Genomic DNA, 24,196 nt, shown 5'->3' on the forward strand with positions numbered 1-24,196 from the left:
GAAAACAAGAATCAGTTTTTTGAGGAAATAAAGCCACCCAAGAACATTTGTGATACCAGTGCTTTATCTATAGGAGAAGATAGGGATAATAACAGTTATACAGTAGTCAGTGATGAAGCAGTTGAGCTAACAAAGAGAAAAGACTTAAGTGCAGAGGACAGAATGCTCTTGGTGTATGACAGTTTAGATGCTGAAGATAAAGTGAGTACTGAAAAGGAGCTGACCACAGATCACTTAATGAAGCGGGCTGAAGACGATGAGCTATCTTTTCCACAGCAGCTGCAAAGAAAGGGTGCATGCATTAAAGAAGACTTTGACAGAGATCTTGAAAAAGATGACAAAACATTGCAGGGTCTTAGTGCTTTGGCCAAAGAAGGTGATGTCATTAAGAATGTGGAACAAACTGCTCAAGCAAATGTCTCTGACACATACAGTGGTGCACATGAAGATGATACCACGTCACATCTGTCAGAGGAAGAGTCTAAGGCAGTGGACTGTGTTGAAGTAATAGCTGCCACTGTGACAAATTCTGCCCTTGATTTGAGAGATGACCTGCGTACAGAAGTTGAATGTGTTGTCACTGGTGACAGTATTTTCTCTCAGGCAGGAAAGAATCCCATACATCCAGTCTCCAACAAATGTTCACATATAACAGAGTTGGCCTCATTTTACAATACTTTTGATGAAAAGAAAGAAAATGGGATGGAGGGTGTAATTAAAGAAGATATAGAAACTGAGACCACAAACATTTTACAAAATGATGAAACCTTAACCACATCATTTGTTGATGAAGGAAATAAAGAGATAAAAGAAGTTAATGGTGCAAAACCAGAATATGGGCTCCTTGATCAAGAGAATGAAGGCCCAGAAATGAACAAAATGCAATATAGAGGGATGAATATAGCACCTACAATAATTGTAGATGTGGCTGAATACAAGATTGACTCTGCAGTCCTTGAAGTGCAAAACAACTCAGGAGAAGTGATAGATGCTATGGTGCAAAAAAATAAATCACAGGAAAATATGGAAACAGAACGACATGGGCAAGGCCAGATTAAGAAAAAGAGGAAATTTGGATCAACCAGGAGGCCTCAAAGTGGACACAGACCAGACACTGATATAGAGGAAAAATTATGGAAAGATGTGGAAGCTACAGAAGAAATTAAACATGATGATCAAAATAGATATTCTGAAGAAACCATTCAGCAAGCTGTATCACAGACCTCTGTGTGTGAGGTGTCACTTGGTAATACTGATCTACACTCGGAAACAGAAACTGTTGAAATGATTGATACAACACCTGTCATATTGTCAAATGCAATTGTTCATCAGGTTGACACTGTGGTCCTTGAAGAAAACAGTAGAGCAGAAGATCCACAAGAAATTACAGAATATGAAAAATCAACAGCGGAGGATAAGAGAACTGATGACTCCACACACTCAGATGAGCAAAAAATGTCCTCAATCATTACAAAAATTCCGAATGATACTTCCACATATTATAACCGTTCTCAAGAAGCATTTATGGCAGACCAAGATCCTGATATGGAGAGAACTGATAATGGAAGCTCCAGCCGAGTAGATGCTTCTCCTACAAGTGGCACAATGGAGTTTATTTCTCAAACACAAGGCAGTTTAGACATGCTAGCGTATACAGAAAGTACTTATGATTTTGCATCTGATATAATAAGGCAGATGTCTTGGAATCTTGGCATATCTGTAGACCATCTAAATCAGCCAACAAGTAGAGAATCAGAACTTGAAAGCACATGCTCATTCATTCTCATACAAGAATCAAAAACCACTGAGGATGATGTGACAACCAATCATGCAGAACTTAGCACATTAGGGACAAAGACGGGTTTAATTCAAAGGACAGAACAACACCATGAAGGTGACCAGAAAGAAAATATTGAAGAGACAAGTGAAAATGAAGGAAAAAGAGGTAAAAAAGATGATGAGGGCAGGCATGGAGAGAAGAAAGATGTGCCTCTTGCAGACAGCTCTAAAATATCAAGCAGAAAGAGTGAAGTTATTGAGGAGGAGAATAAAGAAACAACAGAAGAAACTAACTCTGCTCCTACAGAAAAATCTGCTACTGAGGAGTTTACAGCAGTGTGTTCAGAGCAATATATGAATCCTGGATTATCCTCTGAAACAACTAAATGGGTTTTAACTACTAACATACAAACATCACAAGGAACTGAACTTTCAGGTTCCAAAGACAATGATAGGAATAGTGAAGAAAATGCAGAAATAAGAAACACAGGACCACAGGCACAAAACCAAAGTAAAAAAAAGAGAAAAACTGGATCAACCCGAAGGCTGCAAGGAGGAGCAGACACTGAAGGAAAGGAAAGAAAATGGAAAGATGTGGAAGCTGCAGAAGAATTTGAACATGACAAGGAAGAGAGGTGTTCTAAAGTAACCACGTGTCAAGCAGCTACTGTAAACTCGCTTACTGAACCACAGATTGCTGTGAGTGAGGTGTCACTTGGCATTCTTGACCTGACCTTGGAAAAAGAAATAACCAAATCAAAAGATGAAACAGAATCGACAGACATTGTTGATCACTATATTAATAATGAATTAAGCAAAGTAGAGGAACAAGTGGAAATTATAGAAGAACATCCACAGTCAGTAGAGGATGATGAGAAGGCCAGCAAGCCCACATCTTCAGATAAGCAGGAAATGCCTCCAGTCATCATGAAAACTGAGAAAGATACTTCCATATACCATGACCTTTCTCAGGAAGCATCCATGGTAGTCAAAGAATGTAATGTAGAGAGTTCTGAAAACAGAAGTCCCAGCCACGCTCATGCTTCTCTTATAAGTGGTACAATGGAGCTTATTTCTGAAATACAGGATGGCTTAGATATTCCAAAGAATATAGAAAATACTGAGACTGCATCTGACCAGATGAGACAGCTGCCTTGGGATCACAATATATCTGAAAACCATTTAGATCTGCCCACAAACAGAGATTCAGAACTAGAGCAAAATGAAAGCACATGCTCACTCGTTCACAAACAAGAATCAAAAAATGCTCAGGATGATGTAATTACAGAAAATTCAGAACTTAACACATCTGGGAAAGGAGGAAAAATGGAGCCAACTCAAAAGAGTCATAGAAAGCAGTTTCATGGATATGAGTTAGATAATTCTGTTCAAGAGATAAATGAAAAAGACAGAGAAAGTGGTGAAAAAGATTATGAAGACATGTATGGTGAGGAGAAAGATGTGCATCTTATGGACAGATTTAACAGACCGAGCAGCAATAATGAAACTGAGAGTGAAGAGACAAAAAAAGTAATTAATGCTGGTCCTGCAAAAGATTCCAACACTGAGGATTTTATAGTAGTGTGTTCAGAGCAATATAAGTATTCTGGAACACCCTCTCAAGTAACAGAACTGGGTTTAACTACTACCATACAGCCATCACCAGTAGTTATATATCCAGATTTCAAGGAAGATGGTGAGATTAGTGAAGATGATGTAGAAATAAGAGATGCAGAACTACATACACAAAACCAAAGTAAGAAAAAGAGGAAGTTTGGGTCAACTCGAAGGCCTCAAGGAGGACACAACCCAAACAATGACAGAGAGGAAAGAAAATGGAAAGGTGTGGAAGTTACAGGTGAATTTGAACATAATGAGGAAGAGAGACGTTCAAAAAACACCATACATCAAGCAGCTACGTTAAACTCTCTAACTGAACCACAGATTGCTGTGAGTGAGGTGTCACTTGGTGTCCTTGACCCACCCGTGAAAAAAGAAATGACTGAATCAAAAGACGAAACAGCATTGGCAGATGTTGTTCACCACATTGATAATGAAGTAAGCAGAGAAGAAGAACTAGTGGAAATTAGACACCCAGGAGTGGAGTACGAGAGGGATGATGAGTCCACATCTACTGATCAGCAAAAAATGGCAGCAGTGATAACAGAAATTGAGATTGATACTTCCACATACCAAACGTCTTCTCAGGAAGCATCTATGGTAGTTGAAAAAGTTGATATAGAGAATACTGAAAATGGAAACCCCAGCCAAGTTCTTTCTTCTCCTACATGTGGCACAATGGAGTTTATTTCTAAGATACAGCAGAGCTTAGACATTTCCTTAAATGCAGAAAATACCCATGAGGTTGCATCTTATGGAATAAAACATGAACGTGACCAGAAAAATCCTACTGAGGAGATCAGTAAAAAAGAAGAAAAAAGAGGCTATGAAGACAATGAAGCGAAGTATGGAGAGGAGAAAGATATACATCTTACAGACAGAAAAAATGAAGATATTGAAGAGGAGAGTAAGAAAACAATGAAAGAAATAAATTCCAGTCCTGAGAAAAATTCCACCACTGAGGACTTCATAGCAGTGTGTTCAGAACAAAATATGCATTCTGGATTATCCTCTCAAACAACTGAACTGGGTGTAACTACTAACATACAGCAATCACCATCACATTCATATCCTAAGGAAGATGATGGGAATGGTGAAGAAAATGTAGAAGTGAAAAATGCAGAACTACAGGTACAAAGTCAAAGTAAGAAAAAAAAGAAATTTAGATCAACCCAGGGACCTCAAGGAGGACACAAACGAGACAATGATGGAGAGGAAAGAAAATGGAAAAACGTAGAAGCTACAGAACAAACTGAATATGATGAGGAGGACAGATGCTCTAAAGAAACCACTAATCAAGCATTGCCTTCTGATGAAAGCATATCCAAAGCCCATCTAGACCAGCCAACAAATGAAGACCCAGAACTAGAGAAAGTCAAAAGCACATGCTCACTCGTTCACATAGAAGAACCAAAAACCACCCAGGAGAATGTCATGATAGAGAATTTAGAACTCAGCACATCTGGGAAACGGAGAAAGATGGGGTCAACTCGAAGGAGTCACAGAGAGCCACTCAGTGGATGTGGCCTGAAAGAGTCTAGTGAAGAGATAAATGAAAAAGAGAGAGAAAGTGATGAAAAAGATGATGAAGACATGAATGGAGAGGAAAAAGATTTGTTTCATACAGAAACATCTAACATATCAATAACAAAGAATGAAGTTGTGGAGGAGGAGAGTGACGAGATAAAGGAAGAATTAGAAGCCAATCCTACAGAACATTCCACCACTGAGGATTTCATAGAAGTGGGTTCAGAACAAAATATGCATTGTGGATTATCCCCTCAATCAACTCAATTGGGTTTAACTACTAACATACAACCATCACCAATGACCGAACATTCAAATTCCAAGGATGATGGTGGGAATAGTGAAGAAAATGTAGAAATAAAAAACACAAAACTACATACACAAAGCCAAAGTAAGAAAAGGAGGAAATTTGGATCAACCCGGAGGCCTCAAGGAGGACACAAACGAGACAATGATGGAGAGGAAAGAAAATGGAAAAATGTAGAAGCTACAGAACAAACTGAATATGATGAGGAGGACAGATGCTCTAAAGAAACCACTAATCAAGCAGCTCCGTCTGACTTGCTTGCTGAACCACAGTGTGTTGTGAGTGAGGAGTCACTTGGCATCCTTCACCCAACCTTGAAAAAAGATACAACTAAATCAAATGATGAAACAGCAGGGTGTGGAATGATTGACATATCACATGTCATTTCGACAGATACTGTTGATCAGCATACCGATAATGAAGTACACAAAACAGAAAAACTAGTGGAAATTATAGAAGAACATGGGCAATCAGTAGAGGAGGATGAGAGGGGTGATGAGTCCACATCTTCAGATAATCAAACAGTGCCACCAGTGGTCACAGAAATTCAGAATGATGTTTCCTCATACCTTGACTCAACTCAGGAAGTCTGTATAATAGTTGAAGGCCATGATATGAAGAGTACTGAAAACAGAAGCCAAGTTCATGATTATGCTACATGTGGCACAGTGGAGCTTATTTCTGAGGTACAGGACAAAACAAATGCTCATGAATTTGTTTCTGAACAGATCGGACAGTTGCCATGTGATAAAAGCATATCCAAAGACCATCTAGACCAGCCAACAAACGAAGACCCAGAACTAGAGAAAGTCGAAAGCACATGCTCACTCGTTCACAAAGAACAACCAAAAACCACTCAGGAGAATGTCATGACAGAGAATTTAGAACTCAGCACATCTGGGAAACGGAGAAAGATGGGGTCAACTCGAAGGAGTCACAGAGAGCCACTCCGTGGAGGTGGCCTGAAAGAGTCTAGTGAAGAGATAAATGAAAAAGAGAGAGAAAGCAATGAAAAAGACAATGAAGACGATGTGCATCTTACAGAAAGATCAGACATATCAAGCAGAAAGAAGGACGTTGTGGAGGAGGAGAGTGAAGAGATAAAGGATGAATTAAAAGCCAGTCCTACAGAAGATTCCACCACTGAGGATTTTATAGCAGTGTGTTCAGAACAATACATGGATTCTGGATTATCCTCTCAAACAACTGAACTGGGTTTAACCACTAACCTACAGCCATCACCAGTGTCTGAACATTCAGATTACGAGGAAGATGATGGGAATGGTGAAGAAAATATAGAAGTGAAAAATGCAGAACTAGAGGCACAAAGCCAAAGTAAGAAAAAAAAGAAATTTGGATCAACCTGGAGGCCTCAAGGAAGACACAGACCAGACAATGAAGAAGAAGAAAGAAAAAGGAAAGATGTGGAAGCTACAGAAGAAACTCAACATGACAAGGAAGAGAAATGTTCTAAAGAAGCCAAAAGTCAGGCAGCTTCTTCTTATTTCCTTACTGAACCACAGAATGCTGTGAATGGGGAGTCACTTGGCATCCTTGACCCAACCTTGGAAAAAGAAATGGCTGAATCAAAGGATGAAACAGGAGGGTGTGGAATGATTGACACATCTCATGTCATATTGACAGATATTGTTGTTCAGCATACTGATAATGAAGTACAGAATGCATTGGAACTAGTGGAGATTGTAGAAGAACAAAGACAATCAGTAGTGGGGTATGAGAGGGACGAGGAGTGCACGTTCTCAGATAAGCAGAAAATTCCACCAGTGGTCACAGAAATTCAGAATGATACTTCTACATACAATGACTTTTCTAAGGTAGCTGAAGAATGTGATATAGAGAGTAAAGAAAACAGAAGCTTTAGCCAAGTTCATGTTACTCCTATATGTGGCACAGTGGAGCTTATTTCTGAGGTACAGGACAGCTTAGGCATTCCAGTGAATACAGGAAATACTCATGAATTTGTTTCTGAACAGATTGGACAGTTGCCATCTAATGAGGGCATATCCAAAGACCAACTAGACCAGCCAACAAATGAAGACCCAGAACTAGAGAAAGTCAAAAGCACATGCTCACTTGTTCACATAGAAGAATCAAAAACCACTCAGGAAAATGTCATGATAGAGAATGTAGAACTCAGCACATCTGGGAAACAGAGAAAGATGGGGTCAACTCGAAGGAGTCACAGAGAGCCACTCCATGGAGGTGGCCTGAAAGAGTCTACTGAAGAGATAAATGAAAAAGAGAGAGAAAGCAATGAAAAAGACAATGAAGACATGTATGGAGAGGAGAAAGATGTGCATCTTACAGAAACATCTGACAAATCAATCAGAGAGAATGATGTTGTGGAGGAGAGTGAAGAGATAAAGGAAGAATTAAAAGCCAGTCCTACAGAACATTCCACCACTGAGGATTTTATAGAAGCGTGTTCAGAACAAGATATGCATTTTGGATTATCCCCTCAAACAACTGAACTGCGTTTAGCTACTAACTTACAAACATCACCAGTGACTGAACATTCAGATTCCAAGGATGATGGTGGGAATAGTGAAGAAAATGTAGAAATAAAAAGCACAGAACTACATACACAAAACCAAAGTAAGGAAAAGAGAAAATCTGGATCAACCCAGAGGCATCAAGGAGGACACAGACCAGACAATGAAGTAGAGAAAAGAAGATGGAAAGATGTGGAATCTACAGAAGAAATTGAAGATGTAGAAAAAGAGAGACGTTCTAAAGAAGCCACCAATCAAGCAGGTACTTCAGAGTTGCTTACTGAACCACAGAGTGCTGTGAGTGAGGTGTCACTTGGCATCCTCGGACCACCCTTGAAAAAAGAAATGATTGAAACAAATGATGAAACAGGAGGGTGTGGAATTATTGATAGACCACATGTCATATTGACAGATACTCTTCTGCACCATAGTAATAATGAAGTAAACAAAGCAGAAGAACTAATGGAGATTATAGAAGAATGTGAACAGTCAGTAGTGGAGGATGAGAGGGGTGATGAGTTCACACTTTCAGACACAATGCCACCAGTGGTCACAGAAATTGAGAACGATGTTTCCACAGACCATTACTTTTCTCAGGAAGCATCTATAATAGTCGAAGGCCACGATATGAGGAGAAATGAAAACAGAAACCCCAGCCAAGGTCATGTTACTCTTACATGTGGCACAGTGGAGCTTATTTCTGAGGTGCAGGACAGATTAGGCAATCCAGTGAATACAGAAAATACTCATGAACTTTTGTCTGAACAGATCAGACAATTGCCATCTGATGAAAGTACATCCAAAGACCAAATAGACCAGCCAACAAACAAAGCCCCAGAACTAGAGAAAGTGGAAAGCACATGCTCACTTGTTCACATAGAACAACCAAACACCACTCAGGAGAATGTCATGATAGATAATTTAGAACTCAGCACATCTGGGAAACGGAGAAAGATGGGGTCAACTCGAAGGACTCACAGAGCGCCAGTCCATGGAGGCGACCTAAAAGAGACTATTGAAGGGATAAATGGAAAAGAGAGAGAAAGTGGTGAAAAAGACGATGAAGACATGTATGGAGTGGAGAAAGATGTGCCTCTTACAGAAAGATCGAGCATATCAAGCAGAAAGAAGGACGTTGTGGAGGAGGAGAGTGAAGAGATAAAGGATGAATTAAAAGCCAGTCCTACAGAAGATTCCACCACTGAGGATTTTATAGCAGTGTGTTCAGAACAATACATGGATTCTGGATTATCATCTCAAACAACTGAACTGGGTGTAACTACTAACATACAGCCATCACCATCACATTCATATCCCATGGAAGATGATTGGAATGGTGAAGAAAATATAGAAGTGAAAAATGCAGAACTACACATACAAAGACAAAGTAAGAAAAAAAAGAAATTTAGATCAACTCAGAGACCTCAAGGAGGACACAGACGAGACAATGATGGAGAGGAAAAAAAATGGGAAAATGTAGAAGCTACAGAACAAACTGAATATGATGAGGAGGACAGATGCTCCAAAGAAAACCCTAATCAAGCAGCTTCGTCTGACTTGCTTGCTGAACCACAGTGTGTTGTGAGTGAGGAGTCACTTGGCATCCTTCACCCAACCTTGAAAGAAGATACAACTAAATCAAATGATGAAACAGCAGGGTGTGGAATGATTGACATATCACATGTCATTTCGACAGATATTGTTGTTCAGCATACCGATAATGAAGTACACAAAACAGAAAAACTAGTGGAAATTATAGAAGAACATGGGCAATCAGTAGAGGAGGATGAGAGGGGTGATGAGTCCACATCTTCAGATAATCAAACAGTGCCACCAGTGGTCACAGAAATTCAGAATGATGTTTCCTCATACCTTGACTCAACTCAGGAAGTCTGTATAATAGTTGAAGGCCATGATATGAAGAGTACTGAAAACAGAAGCCAAGTTCATGATTATGCTACATGTGGCACAGTGGAGCTTATTTCTGAGGTACAGGACAAAACAAATGCTCATGAATTTGTTTCTGAACAGATCGGACAGTTACCATGTGATAAAAGCATATCCAAAGACCATCTAGACCAGCCAACAAACGAAGACCCAGAACTAGAGAAAGTCGAAAGCACATGCTCACTCGTTCACACAGAACAACCAAAAACCACTCAGGAGAATGTCATGACAGAGAATTTAGAACTCAGCACATCTGGGAAACGGAGAAAGATGGGGTCAACTCGAAGGAGTCACAGAGAGCCACTCCGTGGAGGTGGCCTGACAGAGTCTAGTGAAGAGATAAATGAAAAAGAGAGAGAAAGCAATGAAAAAGACAATGAAGACGATGTGCATCTTACAGAAAGATCAGACATATCAAGCAGAAAGAACGACGTTGTGGAGGAGGAGAGTGAAGAGATAAAGGATGAATTAAAAGCCAGTCCTACAGAAGATTCCACCACTGAGGATTTTATAGCAGTGTGTTCAGAACAATACATGGATTCTGGATTATCCTCTCAAACAACTGAACTGCGTTTAACCACTAACCTACAGCCATCACCAGTGTCTGAACATTCAGATTACGAGGAAGATGATGGGAATGGTGAAGAAAATATAGAAGTGAAAAATGCAGAACTAGAGGCACAAAGCCAAAGTAAGAAAAAAAAGAAATTTGGATCAACCCGGAGGCCTCAAGGAAGACACAGACCAGACAATGAAGAAGAAGAAAGAAAAAGGAAAGATGTGGAAGCTACAGAAGAAACTCAACATGACAAGGAAGAGAAATGTTCTAAAGAAGCCAAAAGTCAGGCAGCTTCTTCTTATTTCCTTACTGAACCACAGAATGCTGTGAATGGGGAGTCACTTGGCATCCTTGACCCAACCTTGGAAAAAGAAATGGCTGAATCAAAGGATGAAACAGGAGGGTGTGGAATGATTGACACATCTCATGTCATATTGACAGATATTGTTGTTCAGCATACTGATAATGAAGTACAGAATGCACTGGAACTAGTGGAGATTGTAGAAGAACAAAGACAATCAGTAGTGGGGTATGAGAGGGACGAGGAGTGCACGTTCTCAGATAAGCAGAAAATTCCACCAGTGGTCACAGAAATTCAGAATGATACTTCTACATACAATGACTTTTCTAAGGTAGCTGAAGAATGTGATATAGAGAGTAAAGAAAACAGAAGCTTTAGCCAAGTTCAGGTTACTCCTATATGTGGCACAGTGGAGCTTATTTCTGAGGTACATGACAGCTTAGGCATTCCAGTGAATACAGAAAATACTCATGAATTTGTTTCTGAACAGATTGGACAGTTGCCATCTAATGAGGGCATATCCAAAGACCAACTAGACCAGCCAACAAACGAAGACCCAGAACTAGAGAAAGTCGAAAGCACATGCTCACTTGTTCACATAGAAGAACCAAAAACCACTCAGGAAAATGTCATGATAGAGAATGTAGAACTCAGCACATCTGGGAAACGGAGAAAGATGGGGTCAACTCGAAGGAGTCACAGAGAGCCACTCCATGGAGGTGGCCTGAAAGAGTCTACTGAAGAGATAAATGAAAAAGAGAGAGAAAGCAATGAAAAAGACAATGAAGACATGTATGGAGAGGAGAAAGATGTGCATCTTACAGAAACATCTGACAAATCAATCAGAGAGAATGATGTTGTGGAGGAGAGTGAAGAGATAAAGGAAGAATTAAAAGCCAGTCCTACAGAACATTCCACCACTGAGGATTTTATAGAAGTGTGTTCAGAACAAGATATGCATTTTGGATTATCCCCTCAAACAACTGAACTGCGTTTAGCTACTAACATACAAACATCACCAGTGACTGAACATTCAGATTCCAAGGATGATGGTGGGAATAGTGAAGAAAATGTAGAAATAAAAAGCACAGAACTACATACACAAAACCAAAGTAAGGAAAAGAGAAAATCTGGATCAACCCAGAGGCATCAAGGAGGACACAGACCAGACAATGAAGTAGAGGAAAGAAGATGGAAAGATGTGGAATCTACAGAAGAAATTGAAGATGTAGAAGAAGAGAGACGTTCTAAAGAAGCCACCAATCAAGCAGGTACTTCAGAGTTGCTTACTGAACCACAGAGTGCTGTGAGTGAGGTGTCACTTGGCATCCTCGGACCACCCTTGAAAAAAGAAATGATTGAAACAAATGATGAAACAGGAGGGTGTGGAATTATTGATAGACCACATGTCATATTGACAGATACTCTTCTGCACCATAGTAATAATGAAGTAAACAAAGCAGAAGAACTAATGGAGATTATAGAAGAATGTGAACAGTCAGTAGTGGAGGATGAGAGGGGTGATGAGTTCACACTTTCAGACACAATGCCACCAGTGGTCACAGAAATTGAGAACGATGTTTCCACAGACCATTACTTTTCTCAGGAAGCATCTATAATAGTCGAAGGCCACGATATGAGGAGAAATGAAAACAGAAGCCCCAGCCAAGGTCATGTTACTCTTACATGTGGCACAGTGGAGCCTATTTCTGAGGTGCAGGACAGATTAGGCAATCCAGTGAATACAGAAAATACTCATGAACTTTTGTCTGAACAGATCAGACAATTGCCATCTGATGAAAGTACATCCAAAGACCAAATAGACCAGCCAACAAACAAAGCCCCAGAACTAGAGAAAGTGGAACTTGTTCACATAGAACAACCAAACACCACTCAGGAGAATGTCATAATAGATAAATTAGAACTCAGCACATCTGGGAAACGGAGAAAGATGGGGTCAACTCGAAGGACTCACAGAGCGCCAGTCCATGGAGGCGACCTAAAAGAGACTATTGAAGGGATAAATGGAAAAGAGAGAGAAAGTGGTGAAAAAGACGATGAAGACATGTATGGAGTGGAGAAAGATGTGCCTCTTACAGAAAGATCGAGCATATCAAGCAGAAAGAAGGACGTTGTGGAGGAGGAGAGTGAAGAGATAAAGGATGAATTAAAAGCCAGTCCTACAGAAGATTCCACCACTGAGGATTTTATAGCAGTGTGTTCAGAACAATACATGGATTCTGGATTATCATCTCAAACAACTGAACTGGGTGTAACTACTAACATACAGCCATCACCATCACATTCATATCCCATGGAAGATGATGGGAATGGTGAAGAAAATATAGAAGTGAAAAATGCAGAACTACACATACAAAGACAAAGTAAGAAAAAAAAGAAATTTAGATCAACTCAGAGACCTCAAGGAGGACACAGACGAGACAATGATGGAGAGGAAAAAAAATGGGAAAATGTAGAAGCTACAGAACAAACTGAATATGATGAGGAGGACAGATGCTCCAAAGAAACCCCTAATCAAGCAGCTTCGTCTGACTTGCTTGCTGAACCACAGTGTGTTGTGAGTGAGGAGTCACTTGGCATCCTTCACCCAACCTTGAAAAAAGATACAACTAAATCAAATGATGAAACAGCAGGGTGTGGAATGATTGACATATCACATGTCATTTCGACAGATATTGTTCAGCATACCGATAATGAAGTACACAAAACAGAAAAACTAGTGGAAATTATAGAAGAACATGGGCAATCAGTAGAGGAGGATGAGAGGGGTGATGAGTCCACATCTTCAGATAATCAAACAGTGCCACCAGTGGTCACAGAAATTCAGAATGATGTTTCCTCATACCTTGACTCAACTCAGGAAGTCTGTATAATAGTTGAAGGCCATGATATGAAGAGTACTGAAAACAGAAGCCAAGTTCATGATTATGCTACATGTGGCACAGTGGAGCTTATTTCTGAGGTACAGGACAAAACAAATGCTCATGAATTTGTTTCTGAACAGATCGGACAGTTGCCATGTGATAAAAGCATATCCAAAGACCATCTAGACCAGCCAACAAACGAAGATCCAGAACTAGAGAAAGTCGAAAGCACATGCTCACTCGTTCCCACAGAACAACCAAAAACCACTCAGGAGAATGTCATGACAGAGAATTTAGAACTCAGCACATCTGGGAAACGGAGAAAGATGGGGTCAACTCGAAGGAGTCACAGAGAGCCACTCCGTGGAGGTGGCCTGAAAGAGTCTAGTGAAGAGATAAATGAAAAAGAGAGAGAAAGCAATGAAAAAGACAATGAAGACGATGTGCATCTTACAGTTGTGGAGGAGGAGAGTGAAGAGATAAAGGATGAATTAAAAGCCAGTCCTACAGAAGATTCCACCACTGAGGATTTTATAGCAGTGTGTTCAGAACAATACATGGATTCTGGATTATCCTCTCAAACAACTGAACTGGGTTTAACCACTAACCTACAGCCATCACCAGTGTCTGAACATTCAGATTACGAGGAAGATGATGGGAATGGTGAAGAAAATATAGAAGTGAAAAATGCAGAACTAGAGGCACAAAGCCAAAGTAAGAAAAAAAAGAAATTTGGATCAACCCGGAGGCCTCAAGGAAGACACAGACCAGACAATGAAGAAGAAGAAAGAAAAAGGAAAGATGTGGAAGCTACAGAAGAAACTCAACATGACAAGGAAGAGAAATGTTCTAAAGAAGCCAAAAGTCAGGCAGCTTCTTCTTATTTCCTTACTGAACCACAGAATGCTGTGAATGGGGAGTCACTTGGCATCCTTGACCCAACCATGGAAAAAGAAATGGCTGAATCAAAGGATGAAACAGGAGGGTGTGGAATGATTGACACATCTCATGTCATATTGACAGATATTGTTGTTCAGCATACTGATAATGAAGTACAGAATGCACTGGAACTAGTGGAGATTGTAGAAGAACAAAGACAATCAGTAGTGGGGTATGAGAGGGACGAGGAGTGCACGTTCTCAGATAAGCAGAAAATTCCACCAGTGGTCACAGAAATTCAGAATGATACTTCTACATACAATGACTTTTCTAAGGTAGCTGAAGAATGTGATATAGAGAGTAAAGAAAACAGAAGCTTTAGCCAAGTTCAGGTTACTCCTATATGTGGCACAGTGGAGCTTATTTCTGAGGTACATGACAGCTTAGGCATTCCAGTGAATACAGAAAATACTCATGAATTTGTTTCTGAACAGATTGGACAGTTGCCATCTAATGAGGGCATATCCAAAGACCAACTAGACCAGCCAACAAACGAAGACCCAGAACTAGAGAAAGTCGAAAGCACATGCTCACTTGTTCACATAGAAGAACCAAAAACCACTCAGGAAAATGTCATGATAGAGAATGTAGAACTCAGCACATCTGGGAAACGGAGAAAGATGGGGTCAACTCGAAGGAGTCACAGAGAGCCACTCCATGGAGGTGGCCTGAAAGAGTCTACTGAAGAGATAAATGAAAAAGAGAGAGAAAGCAATGAAAAAGACAATGAAGACATGTATGGAGAGGAGAAAGATGTGCATCTTACAGAAACATCTGACAAATCAATCAGAGAGAATGATGTTGTGGAGGAGAGTGAAGAGATAAAGGAAGAATTAAAAGCCAGTCCTACAGAACATTCCACCACTGAGGATTTTATAGAAGTGTGTTCAGAACAAGATATGCATTTTGGATTATCCCCTCAAACAACTGAACTGCGTTTAGCTACTAACATACAAACATCACCAGTGACTGAACATTCAGATTCCAAGGATGATGGTGGGAATAGTGAAGAAAATGTAGAAATAAAAAGCACAGAACTACATACACAAAACCAAAGTAAGGAAAAGAGAAAATCTGGATCAACCCAGAGGCATCAAGGAGGACACAGACCAGACAATGAAGTAGAGGAAAGAAGATGGAAAGATGTGGAATCTACAGAAGAAATTGAAGATGTAGAAGAAGAGAGACGTTCTAAAGAAGCCACCAATCAAGCAGGTACTTCAGAGTTGCTTACTGAACCACAGAGTGCTGTGAGTGAGGTGTCACTTGGCATCCTCGGACCACCCTTGAAAAAAGAAATGATTGAAACAAATGATGAAACAGGAGGGTGTGGAATTATTGATAGACCACATGTCATATTGACAGATACTCTTCTGCACCATAGTAATAATGAAGTAAACAAAGCAGAAGAACTAATGGAGATTATAGAAGAATGTGAACAGTCAGTAGTGGAGGATGAGAGGGGTGATGAGTTCACACTTTCAGACACAATGCCACCAGTGGTCACAGAAATTGAGAACGATGTTTCCACAGACCATTACTTTTCTCAGGAAGCATCTATAATAGTCGAAGGCCACGATATGAGGAGAAATGAAAACAGAAACCCCAGCCAAGGTCATGTTACTCTTACATGTGGCACAGTGGAGCTTATTTCTGAGGTGCAGGACAGATTAGGCAATCCAGTGAATACAGAAAATACTCATGAACTTTTGTCTGAACAGATCAGACAATTGCCATCTGATGAAAGTACATCCAAAGACCAAATAGACCAGCCAACAAACAAAGCCCCAGAACTAGAGAAAGTGGAAAGCACATGCTCACTTGTTCACATAGAACAACCAAACACCACTCAGGAGAATGTCATGATAGATAATTTAGAACTCAGCACATCTGGGAAACGGAGAAAGATGGGGTCAACTCGAAGGACTCACAGAGCGCCAGTCCATGGAGGCGACCTAAAAGAGACTATTGAAGGGATAAATGGAAAAGAGAGAGAAAGTGGTGAAAAAGACGATGAAGACATGTATTTAGTGGAGAAAGATGTGCCTCTTACAGAAAGATCGAGCATATCAAGCAGAAAGAAGGACGTTGTGGAGGAGGAGACTGAAGAGATAAAGGATGAATTAAAAGCCAGTCCTACAGAAGATTCCACCACTGAGGATTTTATAGCAGTGTGTTCAGAACAATACATGGATTCTGGATTATCCTCTCAAACAACTGAACTGGGTGTAACTACTAACATACAGCGATTCCCAGTGTCTGAACATTCAGATTCCGAGGAAGATGATGGGAATGGTGAAGAAAATATAGAAGTGAAAAATGCAGAGCTACAGACACAAAGCCAAAGTAAGGAAAAAAAGAAATTTCGATCAACCCGGAGGCCTCAAGGAAGATACAGACGAGACAATGAAGAAGAGGAAAGAAAATGGAAAAACGTAGAAGCTATAGAACGAGCTGAACATGACGAGGAAGAGCAATGTTCTAAAGAAGCCAACAGTCAAGCAGCTTCTTCTAACTTCCTTACTGAACCACAGAATGCTGTGAGTGGGGAGTCACTTGGCATCCTTCACCCAACCTTGGAAAAAGAAATAGCTGAATCAAAAGATGAAACAGGAGGGTGTGGAATGATTGACACATCACATGTCATATTGACAGATATTGTTGTTGAGCATACTGATAATGAAGTACAGAATGCACTGCAACTAGTGGAGATTGTAGGAGAACACAGACAATCAGTAGTGGGATATGAGAGGGACGAGGAGTGCACGTTCTCAGATAAGCAGAAAATTCCACCAGTGGTCACAGAAATTCAGAATGATACTTCTACATATCACGATTTTTCTGAGGGAGTTGAAGAATGTGATATAGAGAGTAATGAAAACAGAAACCGCAGCCAAGTTCATGTTACTCCTAGATGTGGCACAGTGGAGCTTATTTCTGAGGTGCAGGACAGCTTAGGCATTCCAGTGAATACAGAAAATACTCATGAACTTTTGTCTGAACAGATTGGACAGTTGCCTTCTGATGAAAGCATATCCAAAGCCCATCTAGACCAGCCAACAAACGAAGACCCAGAACTAGAGAAAGTCAAAAGCACATGCTCACTCGTTCACATAGAACTAAAAACCACTCAGGAGAATGTCATGATAGAGAATGTAGAACTCAGCACATCTGGGAAACGGAGAAAGATGGGGTCAACTCGAAGGAGTCACAGAGAGCCACTCCATGGATGTGGCCTGAAAGAGTCTAGTGAAGAGATAAATGAAAAAGAGAGAGAAAGTGATGAAAAAGATGATGAAGACATGAATGGAGAGGAAAAAGATTTGTTTCATACAGAAACATCTAACATATCAATAAGAACGAATGAAGTTGTGGAGGAGGAGAGTGACGAGATAAAGGAAGAATTAGAAGCCAGTCCTACAGAACATTCCACCACTAAGGATTTTATAGAAGTGGGTTCAGTACAAGATATGCATTGTGGATTATCCCCTCAATCAACTCAATTGGGTTTAACTACTAACAAACAACCATCACCAATGACCGAACATTCAAATTCCAAAGATGATGGTGGGAATAGTGAAGAAAATGTAGAAATAAAAAACACAAAACTACATACACAAAGCCAAAGTAAGAAAAGGAGGAAATTTGGATCAACCCGGAGGCCTCAAGGAGGACACAGACCAGACAATGAAGGAGAGGAACAAAAATGGAAAGATGTGGAGTCTACAGAAAAAATTGAAGACGTTGAAGATGAGAGATGCTCTATAGAAACCACTCATCAAGCAACTACTTCAGAGTTGCTTACTGAACCACAGAGTGCTGTGAGTCAGATGTTACTTGGAATCCCTGAACCACCCTTGGAAAAAGAAATGATTGAATCAAATGATGAAACAGGAGGGTGTGGAATTATTGATAAACCACATGTCATATTGACAGATACTCTTCTTCACTATAGTGATAATGAAGTAAGGAAAGTTGAAGAACTAGTGGAGATTATAGAAGAACGTGAACAGTCAGTAGTGGAAGATGAGACGGGCGATGAGTCCACATCTTCAAATAAGCAGAAAATACCACACGTCATCAAAGAAATTCAGAATGATGTTTCCACATGCCTTGACTCTTTTCAGGAAGCATCCATAATAGTCAAAGGCTATGATATGGAGAGTCATGAAAACAGAAGCCTTAGCCAAGTTCATGTTACTCCTACATGTGGCATAGTGGAGCTTATTTCTGAGGTACAGGACAGCTTAGGCATTCCAGTGAATCCAGAAAATGCTCATGAACTTGTTTCTGAACAGATCGGACAATTGCCATCTGATGAAAGCACATCCAAAGACCAACTAGACCAGCCAAGTAATGAAGACCCAGTACTAGAGAAAGTCGAAAGCACATGCTCACACGTTCACATAGAAGAAACAAAAACCACTCAGGAGAATGTCATGATAGAGAATTTAGAACTCAGCACATCTGGGAAACGGAGAAAGATGGGATCAACTCGAAGGAGTCATAGAGAGAGACTCCATGGAGGCAACCTAAAAGAGACTATTGAAGAGATAAATGAAAAAGAGAGAGAAAAAGGTGAAAAAGATGGTGAAGACATGTATGGAGAGGAAAAAGATGTGTATCTTAAAGAAAAATCTTACATATCAATCAGAAAGAATGAAGCTGTGGAGGCAGAGAGTGAAGAGATAAAGCATAAATTAAAAGCCAGTCCTACAGAAGATTCCACCACTGAGGATTTTACAGAAGTGTGTTCAGAACAAGATATGCATTCTGGATTATCCCCTCAAACAACTGAACTAGATTTAATTTCTAACATACAGCCATCACCAGTAACCAAACATTCAGATTCCAGGGAAGATGATGGGAATAGTAAAGAAAATGTAAAAATCAGAAATGCAGACCTTCAAACACAAAGCCAAAGTAAAAAAAAGAGGAAATTTGGATCAACTCGTAGGCCTCAAGGAGTACAAAGACTAGACACTGAAGAAGAGGAGAGATGGAAAGATGTAGAAGCCACAGAAGGACTTGAACATGATGAGAAAGAGAGATGTTCTGAAGAAACCCATCAAGCAGTTACTTCAAACTTGCTTACTGAATCACTGAATGCAGGGAGTGAGGTGTCACTTGGCATTCTTATTGAGGAAATGAAAGAAAAAGAAAGCAGCAAGGAACAAACAGTAGAAGAAAGTGCACCAATTACTGAGGAAAGTAATTCAGAGGTTGAAAGGCTCAGCTTCATTCCTACAATTCCTACTGAAACATGTCATCAGTCCATAGAGAGGCAGTCTGAGCCCTCAGAATCAATCACTATCATAAGACCTGAACTTGAAAAATTAGACAAGAAAAAAAGAAAGATGGGTTCAACTCGCAAGAATTTCAAGGGAGGAGATGCCAAGAAACCATGGGACAGAGGAACAGGAGATATGGACCCAACATCTGATGAAGATATTACTAAAGAAGAGATGAAATCAACAGCAAGAGTAGACACAGTGCTTGATGACAAAGGCTTCGGACGGAGCATCATAATAGAGATGAAAGGGCAAGAACATGAACTGCAAACTCCCCATATGCTTGATCAGTCAGAAGGGTCACTTCTCGGTGAAATAGAGTATGAATTGAAAAAGAGTTGTCAAAGTCCCCTGAATACAATAGCTCATTCCATTAGTGAAGAAATCTCAGAAAGCTTGTTAAACAAGCCTTTAGAAACACATAACAATCAACAGAATATATTAGAAATCCCAGAACCAAAAGATGAGCAATGCAAAAGCACTCTTAAACTACCAGCATCTCAAAGCTCTCAAACTCACACTGAACCAAGCTCCCCTGGAAGAAGAAGAAAAATGGGGTCCACTCGCAAGACACCTAGAGACAAGCACACAGAAGAACCAAGGGACGAGAGCAGAGACAGTGAACAGGACACAGAGACACAGGATACACTTGGAACAAACAGTGACCTAGAGAGAGAAACCACTATGCTAAAAATCACAGAAGGTGAGAAAAGATCTGTTGGCATTACAGCTAAAGTCCATGCTATTCCTCAAGTTGATGAGAATAATACAGATCATCCCATTCCAGGAGGTAGGCGAAAGTTTGGGTCCAGACGCACAGCAAAAGGTGAACTTATGCTCAACCAAAAAGAAACAGAAGCTGGCCAAGTGTTCACTGATGTGTTAACGGTATGTATCTAACATTTATTTCTGAGAATTCATTCTTACATTTCTTCTCTCTTTCTTTTAAGTATTCTTCTGCTTAATTTAACCGATTTTAACCATTTCTCCATTTTACAGGTTGATCCATATTTCATTCCAGGACCAGAGAGCATTCCAGTCTCTCAACTGACCTCTCACCATGAAGACACAAAAGCTAGGTATAAATGAAATGTCTCTAGGATCTAAGGCAATGGTTGAGAATCCTATTCTTTTTGTCATAACTCCAAACAATCACTTCTTACTTTGCATGTATGTTGTACACTATGAATGATCAGTCAACAAAACCTTCATACACTCTCTTAAAAAGGTGCCACAAAGGGTTCTTGGAGTGATGAATAACACTTTTTGTTTCCCCGAAGAATTATGTTTAAGAAAGTGATTTGTGGTTGAAAACCATTTTAAAGGTTTAAAGAACCTTCATATCAAGTAAAAGTCTATGCCAATCTAGTTCCTAGAACCTTTAGAACCTAGAGCAAAGAACCTTTACATTCTGTGGAGCTTTAAAAAGGTTCTTCACACTTCACACATCTCACAAAAATGGTCCTCAAAAGAATGACCCTTTTAAGGCTCTTAAGGGAACTGAAAGTGGTTATTTTATCATATTGTGCAAAGAAAATGTTTTGCCCTCATTTATTTTTAAGAGAGAATAGTATAACAGTATAATATAGTATGTATATCATGCAATATATAGTGCGTATATAGTTGTACAGGTATTTTGCCTGCTGTTAATTCTTCTGGGTTCTGCCATTCTCAGTTTATATCATAACTTGGTTTCTGACCTCTACCGAGGGCGAACTGAATATGAATTCTGACAGTCAGTCTGTAATGATCAAACAATTTGTCTTGTTTTTCTTCTACAGCCCAAGTAATGAGCAGAATGAAAAATCTGTTTTGAATGAAGCTGATAAATCTACAAGAACTGGCCTGGCCTCCTTGGGTGATCTCAAAAGGTCTTCACTCTATAATGGAAGCACTGGAAGAAGAGAAATGATTGACTTTGAAAGATGGGATGAGCAAAGTAAGAGCTGTAATAGACATACTGAGAGGAAAAAAGCTGGGGTGTGGGTGGTGCAGAGAATTTATCACTAAAGTGATAATTTCCAAAAAAAAAAAAAAAGAAAAAGAAAACACGATTGATATTACCTGATGATGTAGTCAATTAGCCAAAATAAGCTGTCCAGAGTTTCCTTCTCCAGTTTTGTCTTGGGGCTATGAGACTAACAGCTAAAACGTCATGGACACTACTCCACCAATGAGCATGATACAAACTATATGCTTAAATCATCACACGCTTGTGTCCATCTTCACTATATGCTTTGTTATCTGTATGGTATCTATAAACATGGACAAAAGTATGTTGCATAGCTAAAAGAGTAGTACTAACAGCCATCTTGAAGCCTACATTTTATCTGTACATTTGTCCATTTATCAGCATACCACGGAACAGTGGTGCACAACTCCAGTCCTGGAGGGCCAGTGTCCTGCACATTTTGATGGTTACCCTTCTCATCCACACCCACTAATCTTGCCAATTTACAGATGAGTTGAATCAGGCATGTTTAAACAGGAAAATAAACAAACAGTGCTGGACATCGGCCCTCCAGGACAGAATTGTGCACCCCAGAAATCTGAAGAAGCAAACTTCAGATATCAAAATTGTATAAATTTGATTTGCTGCTGAACTATCGTTTTAAGAGTAGCATGGTACCACAAACTAAATGTTCTTGTGTAGTTCCAGATTTTGGAGTAGCTGTGTATAACGTAGTGATGGTGGGAAACTGCAATGTGGGAAAGACGTCATTCATTAGACGCTTCCAGAGTGGACTCTTCAGCAAGGATTACGGTTCTACTATTGGTGAGTCTGAGGATTCAGCGTGAGCAACTTGTACTTGTTCATGAACTATTATCCAGTACTGAGATGTTTGTGTATGTGCATTCCTTTTTTTTATTCAGGCGTTGACACCTTTGTTCAGACCATTACACTGGGCAACAGAACTGTTAAACTGCATATATGGGACACAGCAGGACAGGAGAGGTAAGATATCAACTGACAGAATGTACTTGCTGTTATAGTGAATTTATGAAGTGTTTATGATTATTAATTTATGGAATAATCATCATTAGGTATCACAGCATCACTAGACAGGTTTTCCACAAGGCCCAGGGGCTTCTGCTGATGTATGACATCACATCCTCTCAGAGTTTCTATGCAGTGCGTAAGTGGATCTCCCAGATTCAGGTTGGTTGATCCATTATTAAAATTAAAAAGAAAAAAATTATTGACTATTAATAGTATTATTTTGGGATACGTCATAGATATGGACATTTAAATAAACTATGGTACTTGTGGACCACCTTTAATATCTTATGTCATTTCATTTAATTCCTTATCATTCAGTAATCATTCCCTCCCTCCTGGCTCCATTAATCAAATGTAATATTGCACAGGAAAGAGCTCCTGCTGATGTCACCATGATGTTACTTGGCAATAAGAATGACTGTGCAGAGCGAGAAGTCCAGCTCAAGGAAGGGGAGGATCTCTCGAGGGTACAGTAACATCACCGTGCAAACTTCAATAGTGGTGATAAGTCTAGATTTATAAACATCATTAAGTTATATGTCTACTTATATAGACAGTTACTCTAGTCTCTGTAAGAACAGTTTGACTATCAAAAAATAAGAAGAAAACAAATTAATTTTATTTTTCTAACACTGTGTCATTTTCAACAATGTAGGATTATAACATTCATTTTATGGAGTGCAGCGCTGCAACTGGTGAAAATGTGTCAGAATCTATGAAGTCTTTAGCTTGGTAAGTCATCAACTCCATTCAAACTTTTTTCCCCATAGCCAAACTTATAAGTGTACTATGTAATTGTTTATGTGTGTATAGTGCTGTGCAGAAGTAAAAAACACTCTTCATTTATCGTTAAAAGGATCATTATGTACAAGATATTCTTCATTCAGGAGATATTTCTAAGGAGATTAGATATAATATACTTGAGTTGAGTTGTGGAGCAAGGTTTTATGGACAAATGACTTTAAATTTGTTATTGGATGTGTGGAAATCCCAGCAGATAGTATTGAAAAACTGAAATCAAGTCTCTAAAAAAGAATATATGCCATAATAAAGGCAAAGTGTGGACAATGAAATACTGAAAATGTTGATCTTATGTTAAGTCATTGAGACTTCTGTGTCATTTTTTGTTAAACGTCTTATATCTTAAATTTTTCTTGTATTTAATTTTTCCCCCTGAGGTTCTCTTAAGGCATTTGCCTGGTTGTATGCACCAAAAACAGTCATAATTAATGTTTTTTTTACATTACCTTTTTACAAACTTTTTTTCAAAACTATAATGTGTCTTTAAGACTAATATATATATATATATATATATATATATATATATATATATATATATATATATATATATATATATAATCTGCAAAGATATATATATATATATAAAATATACACATCTCAATTATATTGTTATATGGTTAGCCCCCTTTTACCAGTGCTGCTGGAGTTTCCACTCGTGTCAGAGATGATAGCTCATCTGCTGCTGCTCAGTTTGTGTTGTTCATCCTCTGCTCCTACATCAGTGGT

General features: G+C 39.4%; 1 protein-coding gene across 4 annotated transcripts in view; it reads left to right on the forward strand.

Moving 5' to 3' along the window:
* Positions 1 to 24,196, forward strand: part of rab44 (RAB44, member RAS oncogene family) — a 30,664-nt gene that overhangs the window by 5,428 nt on the left and 1,040 nt on the right. Inside the window, exons 1-9 of one of the 4 annotated variants that reach the window (XM_037535100.1) lie at positions 728 to 13,917; positions 16,489 to 20,556; positions 20,668 to 20,747; positions 21,450 to 21,607; positions 22,322 to 22,444; positions 22,543 to 22,624; positions 22,714 to 22,828; positions 23,038 to 23,136; positions 23,325 to 23,401. In XM_037535100.1, coding sequence (XP_037390997.1) covers positions 871 to 13,917; positions 16,489 to 20,556; positions 20,668 to 20,747; positions 21,450 to 21,607; positions 22,322 to 22,444; positions 22,543 to 22,624; positions 22,714 to 22,828; positions 23,038 to 23,136; positions 23,325 to 23,401 — 17,849 coding nt within the window. In that variant the 5' untranslated portion in view covers positions 728 to 870. Of the gene's footprint in view, positions 1 to 727; positions 20,557 to 20,667; positions 20,748 to 21,449; positions 21,608 to 22,321; positions 22,445 to 22,542; positions 22,625 to 22,713; positions 22,829 to 23,037; positions 23,137 to 23,324; positions 23,402 to 24,196 lie in introns of those variants that run through there. The other 3 variants (XM_037535099.1, XM_037535101.1, XM_037535098.1) reach the window with 3 other exon arrangements.

This window comes from Pygocentrus nattereri, chromosome 26 (assembly GCF_015220715.1).
Source record: "Pygocentrus nattereri isolate fPygNat1 chromosome 26, fPygNat1.pri, whole genome shotgun sequence".
Classification (NCBI taxonomy): domain Eukaryota; kingdom Metazoa; phylum Chordata; class Actinopteri; order Characiformes; family Serrasalmidae; genus Pygocentrus; species Pygocentrus nattereri.